The sequence below is a fragment of the Alligator sinensis genome, unplaced genomic scaffold, assembly GCF_000455745.1.
Source record: "Alligator sinensis unplaced genomic scaffold, ASM45574v1 scaffold1851_1, whole genome shotgun sequence".
Taxonomy (NCBI): domain Eukaryota; kingdom Metazoa; phylum Chordata; order Crocodylia; family Alligatoridae; genus Alligator; species Alligator sinensis.
In genome coordinates, this window is record NW_005842964.1 from 339,406 (window position 1) to 346,307 (window position 6,902).

General features: G+C 44.1%; 1 protein-coding gene across 1 annotated transcript in view; it reads left to right on the forward strand.

Annotated features, from left to right (window-relative positions):
* The window catches only part of HOOK3 (hook microtubule tethering protein 3), a 106,510-nt gene that overhangs the window by 31,657 nt on the left and 67,951 nt on the right, over positions 1-6,902 (forward strand). Inside the window, 3 exon segments of the mRNA XM_025192730.1 lie at positions 5,303-5,435; positions 6,873-6,900; position 6,902. The exon segment at position 6,902 is cut by the window's right edge and continues 36 nt beyond it. Coding sequence (XP_025048515.1) covers positions 5,303-5,435; positions 6,873-6,900; position 6,902 — 162 coding nt within the window.

The window sequence follows — 6,902 nt, forward strand, 5'->3', positions numbered from 1 at the left end:
GCTTTCTGAATCCTTCCCTGTGCTCTCTGCCCCATCCCTGAGCTGCACTGTGCCATATACTGAGGCTACCTGTACTGCAGGTTGGCCATCCCTGTCTTAGCCCATCCTGACAAAGTCCTTCTGCACAAACTAGATGTAAAAATACTAGAATTCTCATGTGATGTAGGCAAAAACCCTTGGAAAATAAAGCCACTTTAGCTATAAAATTAAATCAATTTGATAACTTGTCCTTATGTGTAAGTGGACAATCTCTAAGATGCTGCTTGGCAGCTATTTCTAGTATTACCACCTGGTTGAGGTATAAGTTGGAGCTCAGAGTCCCTGTTTGTTTCATGACGTCAGTACAATTCAGTTTTAGAATTTAAGCTTTCATTATTTTTTGTTATGCCTTTGTAGAAATAATGTCACTGTCCAAAACAATATGGTTATAGTTTCCTAAAGATACAAATGACACGTACTCTTTGACATCAGTTCAGTATTGGTTCTGGAGCCTAAAGTTCATACAGTTAATTATTTTACTTGTATTATTTTATCAGAAGGATCTACCAGCCTTGTTTACTTCACAATCTGAGAGCCCCTCCTGTATTTTTATTGTGTTGCGCTGGATACTTCAACTCTCCAGCTTCCTCCAACAGCTTTTATGAAACAATATTGTCAATATGACAACCTGCATTACATGTAAAAATTGGGGATGCTATAAGGCAAAATGGAATTGGCTATAAAACCAAGCTGTTCAAGGAATATTCTACTGATTATATTGCTCCTTTTTACATTTAACAGTAACATTAATTTTTTAGTTTACGATTGGACCTCACCAGCATGACAGAAAAAGCAAGGAACATTTTGAAATAATCTGAATCGTTTGCTACAGTTCTCCTTTGGGCAGCAAATTTCTAATGTATCATTTTAACATAATATCCAAGCATCATTTATATACCTTCACTAAATATTTGTATATAAATATTTTTCTTCAAAGCTGTTTCTCAGGCTCTTTGTATTTACAAAAAAGAGCACTCCATACACAAATTACATATCTCTTTAAAAGTAACTCTGCTGCTGCATTTGCATTTTTGCCTGTTTAATTAATTTTTTTTCCTATCTGCAGAAATGTGTTTAATTCCATGTTTTGTACATTCATAAGGCCAGAAGGGACCTTGGAAGATCATTGGGTCCAGCCCCCTGCACTGAGCAGGAAAGATAACTGGGGTCAGGTGACCCCAGCAAGGTGACTGTCTAATCTCTTGAAGTTTTCCAGGGGAGGTGATTGCATAACCTCTGGAGGAAGCTTATTCCAGTCTGCACACCCTGAGTGTGAAGAAGTTTTTTCCTAATGTTGAGCCTGAATCAGTCTTCCAGGAGTTTGTGTCCATTACTTCTAGTTTTCCCCTTGGGTGCCCTGGTGAACAGTTGCTCACCGAGCCCTGATGTACTCTCCTAGTGTAGCGGTAAGCTGCTACCAGGTCCCCTCTCAGCCTTCTTTTCTTCAGGCTAAAGAGTCCCAGATCCCTTAGCTTTTCCTCTTATGGTTTGCTGTGTAAGACTCTGATCATACAGGTGGCTCTTCTTTGGACTCTCAAGCTTGTCCATGTCCTTGCTAAAGTGTGGTGCCCAGAACTGGATACAGTACTACAGTACTCCAGCTGTGGTCTTACCAGTGCTGAGTAGAGCAGAAGAATCACCCCCTTGGTTTTGCTGGAGATGCATCGATTGATGTATGCCAGAGTATTATTTGCCCTACTGGCTATACCATTGCACTGCCAACTCATATTCATACTGTGGTTTATTATTACCCCCAGGTCCCTTTCATTTGTGGTGCTGGTCAATTTGGTGCTACCAAGCCTGTAGATGTGTTGGGGGTTGCTTGTCCCAAGGTAGAGCACTTCACATTTTTTGACGTTGAACTACATCAGATTCTGATCCACCCAACTTGCTAGCGTGTCTAGGTCCACCTGTATCTGTAGCTTATCTTCAAGCGTGACCACGCTTCCCCATAACTTGGTGTCATCCGCAAACTTGGCCAGTGAGCATTTCACCCCTGCATCCAAATCGTTAATAAAGATGTTGAAAAGTTCAAGCACTGACCCTTTCAGGACACCGCTGCCCACTTCTCATTAGGATGACACAGATCTGTTCACTATGAGGCTCTGGGTCCTATCCTGCAGCCAGTTGCTCACCCACCTGACTGTCTCAGAGTTAAGCCCACAATCCTCCAATTTTCTCACTAGGACATCGTGGGATACTAGATCAAAGGCCTTTTGGAAGTCAAGGTATACAATGTCAACCTGCTGTCTTGTGTCCAGGTAGCGAATTATCTGGTCACAGAAGGAGATGAGGTTGGTAAGGCAAGACAAGACCTGCCTGTGACGAAGCCATGCTAGCTGTCATTCAGAACCTTATGTTCTGCAAGCTTATCACAGATAGACTCCTTGATGAAGTTTTCTAGGATATTCCCTAGGAGGGAAGTTAGGCTGATTGGCCTATAGTTACCCAGGCCCTCCCTCCTGCCCTTCTTGTGGATGGGCACAACATTGGCCCCCTTACAGTCCTCAGGGACTTCTCCAGAGCGCCACAAGCTGTGGAAGAGTTTTGCCAGGGGTTTTGCAATGACTTCAGCCAGCTCCTTCAGCACTCTCAGATGAAGATCATCTGGTCCCACTGACTTGTATACATCTAATTTTTTTTAATTGGTCATACACCAATTCTACGGGAATACTAGGAACGCAGTCATTCCTACCATGCTTATCCTGTACTCTACCTGGCATTGTTTTCTCTTTGCTCTGGTGAAAGATCAAGGTGAAGTAGTCACGCAGGAGTTCAGCTTTCTCCTGAGTGCAGCCAGCTCTCCTTGGTTGTTGAGCAATGGCCCTACGCTCCAATTTGTTTTCCTCCTGTTCTCTGTGTACCTAAAGAAGGACTTCTTGTCCTTGATTCCCATTGCTAATCTAAGTCTGGTTGCCGCTTTAGCCTGTCTTATCTGTTCCCTGCAAACGTGAGCTGTCCTGGAATAGTCTTCCTTGGGCCCCGCCCCGAGCTTCCATTGTTTATAAGCCTTTTTCTTCTTTCTTAATAGGACCGCAATTTCTGTGTTTAGTCAAGAGGGCTTCCCAGCCCTTCTGCTACCTTTTCTCCGCGTGGAAATGGACTTCCTTTGTGCATCAAGGATCATGTCTTTAAGGAACAACCATTCTTCGTGCCCATCTTTTGCCTTCAGTCCTTAGTCGCGCAGCACTTCCCCTACTAGTGACCTAAGCTTGTTGAAATTTGCAATTTTGAAGTCCAAACTTTAATCCTGCTATCAGAATTGTCTGCCTCATGTCAAACAGTGAAATGATGGTTTTGTGGTTGTCGCCCAGGCTTCCCTCTATATTTAAGTATAGTCACATTTTCAGCTCCTACAGAGCCTTTTCAGAACAAACTAGAAAAACTCCTAAATTTTCTCTACTGATATTCATGTAGATCTTTCCAGAATGTAAATTTGCTTACAGTAATTGTATACCTAGTACAGGGGTGGGCAGTTATTGCGCTGGAGGGCCGCTTAATAAGATTTAGTGAGCTGTTGAGGGCCACAAGGGTAGCCCCATCCCTTGACAAGTGCCCTGCCCCTGATTGCTGCCATCTTGGGATCAGAAGTCCTGCCTCTGACCCCTGATGTTTGGCACTGAAAGTCTGTTCCCTTGCCTCGGAAGTGCTCCTTTGCAGGGTAGGAGGTTTGCCATCTTGAAACTAAAAAAAACCCAAATAATATACTAAAAAAATCAAAATAAAAACTCTACTATAACTTTTAATTTTATTTTAAAAATATTTTTGTCCTGATTTTGTGTGTTTGGTGTAGTGTTTCTAGAGGCGATTGGTGGTGGGAGGGTGTGAGTGTGTGTTGGGGATATGGTATGGGATGGTGGGAGGGTGTGATTGTGGGGGGTTGTAGTGGGGACAGTGGGGAATCCTTGGAGCCCCTGGAGCGTGTGAGTGCCTGAAGCTGCATGTGGTGGCATCATGCAGGGCCAGCCCCACCCGGCCCCATAACATGTAGCTCCTGCCCAAGTTTCAGGTTGCACATGTTGGCAAAATTCAGGGCCAGCGCAGCCCAGCCCAGTAGTGCTCCTGCCTGAGTCCCAGGTCGCACGTGGTGGCAGCACGCGGGGCCAGCCCTACCCAGCCCTATAACATATAGCTCCTGCAGCGTGCAGGACCAGCCCAGCCTGGCTCCCCGCATTCCTAGCCCCTTTCCTCCAGTGGGAGTCTGTGGCCCCGGCCTGGTGGGGCCCTTATCTGCATTCCCAGGCTTATAGGCAGGGAGGCTGGGAACAGCCGCGGGGGCCCGGGCCCAGGCCCAGGCCCAGGCCCAGGCCGAGTCTTCTAGTCTCCAGCGCCCACTGACTTGGGGCTGGAGGGGTCAGGCCAGGTTGGGGTGGGGGGTTGGTTGCTTAGCAGCCAGAGCTGCAGCCTCCTGCATGGAGGCACTGGCTTGCAGAGGGGCAGCAAGATCCAGGGCTTACAGAGGGGCACCGCGGGCCGGACGCGAGCCTGTGGATCGTTTTTTGCCCACCCCTGATCTAGTATAACTGTCTTCTTTCCTTCTCAGCTCCATTGTACTCTTTCTTCTTTGTGGTTTTTCAGTCTGTCTTTTTCTGACCCCTTTTTCCTACTCTATTATGTGTTGAGCCACTACACCAGACTTTTTCTAAAGACAAAAAATAAATTGTCTTGCGTCTGAAACTTACTAAATACCTTTGTATCAAGTCTATAGAACTGCTAGGCCAAGGGACTAGCAAGAGTTTTGCAGTCCTATATTTTGTTAGCCATTGGATTAAAACTAAAATATATATGGTTTGGATAATGAGAATACTTGGATTTCTAGCTTCCTAGTGGTATGATTTACAGCCTATCTTGGAGGTGTAATTAAATCATTATGCTTGATTTAATTTGTAATAAAAATAACAGGAAGCTGCTTTATTTATTTATTTATTTTTACATTGTATTGATCAGGACACAGGCACCTTTTGTCTGTTGCCACATTACTGGCTTCATTTCCTAACTTGAAAAATAGATGTCTCTTCTGTTAAGAGGTAGTTCATTATTCTTATTAGTTGAGGTAACCTTGTCTGGTATTTCTGAATACTGACTGTCTAACTGTGAGAGAGACTTTGTGTTTTGAGAGCCCTGTCCAACAGCAAGTAGGCTGAAGTCACCCATCTTATTCCGGTTAATATCTCAAAGCTGGATGTGAAAACTGTACCAAAAATGCAAGTTGTTTCTTTCAGCTGTGCATATTGATATGTAAGTGTATTATGTCTTCATGCAGATTTTAGGGCAGCAGATTAATGACTTCACCCTTCCTGATGTTAACCTGATTGGAGAGCACTCAGATGCTGCAGAGCTTGGGAGAATGCTTCAGCTTATTTTGGGATGTGCTGTGAATTGTGAACAGAAACAAGGTAATCAACTTTGAATGTGCATTTTGCTCTCAGAGCAGTTAATGATAGTCAGATTTGCTGCATAAATCACCTAGGAGGATGGTGTTCCTGAGGTTGCTGTCAAAGACCGATTTAGCATGGGTCATATAATTATTTTGTCTTATTGGTAATAACTAACATTATATTATAAGCTTAACTGAGCTTTGCAGGCTGGAACTGCGGAACTGATTCTGCTTCCAGTCACTGTGTGCTAAAACTATTGTCTAAGAATGTCTTACAACCTCAGAACTCTGTATTGATGTGATTACCACATATGTGGAGCCTTGTTTCTCTTGTTTCCATAGAATTGCACTGAAAATTCTTAGTGACCTTACCCCAGGCTAACGTAGGCTTCATGACTAAACTGCACATCCTTGATTGTGTTGACATACACCAACTATGTGCCTATGCAGCCACTATGCGTAGGATCCTGTTTTGTCTTCCAGCTCTACAAAGTCTTGTAATAATGACAACTTTAAATGTATTTTCTCAAAAAAAAAAAATCTCCTTCTGGTTCCATGAAGTGAAAAATAGCTGCACAGGTGAAAAATACTGAGTTCATCTTTTAGTTATTCATTTGGGAGATGGCTCTAGGTAATTGCAAAAAATGGTATTATGCAGGTTTGGGTACCAAATGATACAGGATCTGATATTTGTTCTGCCACTTGCTCTCAGGGGCCACATCCAGACATGTGTAGATGTTTGGTTCCCCAGGCACAACTAGTAGCGGCGCACCTTGTGCCACTGCCATCTTCCCATGGAAATGCCTGTGTCATGTGCGCTCTGGAGTGCAGCAAGTTACCCTGGGTGGGATAGGGGAGGCTGGGTCCAGTCCAGGGTAAGGCTGAGCCAGCCTTACCTCGGGTCCTGGGGCTTCATAAATCTATTGGATAAATAAAGTGGATATATAAATCTATTGGATACAAAAAATCATGGACTTAATGTAGGCATTGGATTTATGACACGTTACAACCTGCCTGACATCTGATACCCCAGGTAACCTAGGTAACCTGCCTCTAGCTGACCACTTGCAGTCCTTCACACGTTTTCTACCTTGGAGAACACAGCAGTCTACCTGTGCCTGATGAAGGGTGTTTGTGCCCGAAAGCTTGCAAATAACTTTTTTCCAACTATGTAGTTGGTCTAATAAAAGATATATCACATTGGCTGGGAGACCCTTGCCTGCCTATGTCCTTAGACCAACATGACTACAACCAACAACCCTGCAGCACTGAGTAGTATGCCTTTTTGTTAATCTACACCTGGACTAGCTAGGTTGGGGCTGGATACCAGTTAAGCCAGGGGTTCCATCACCCACACCCAAATTGTAGTCCACATGATAGATGAAACCTTTACCCCGTGTTCGGTTTAACAGTCTGAAGTTTAAATAGTAACATGTCAGAATGCTCTTGTTTTCAGAATACATCCAGACCATTATGATGATGGAGG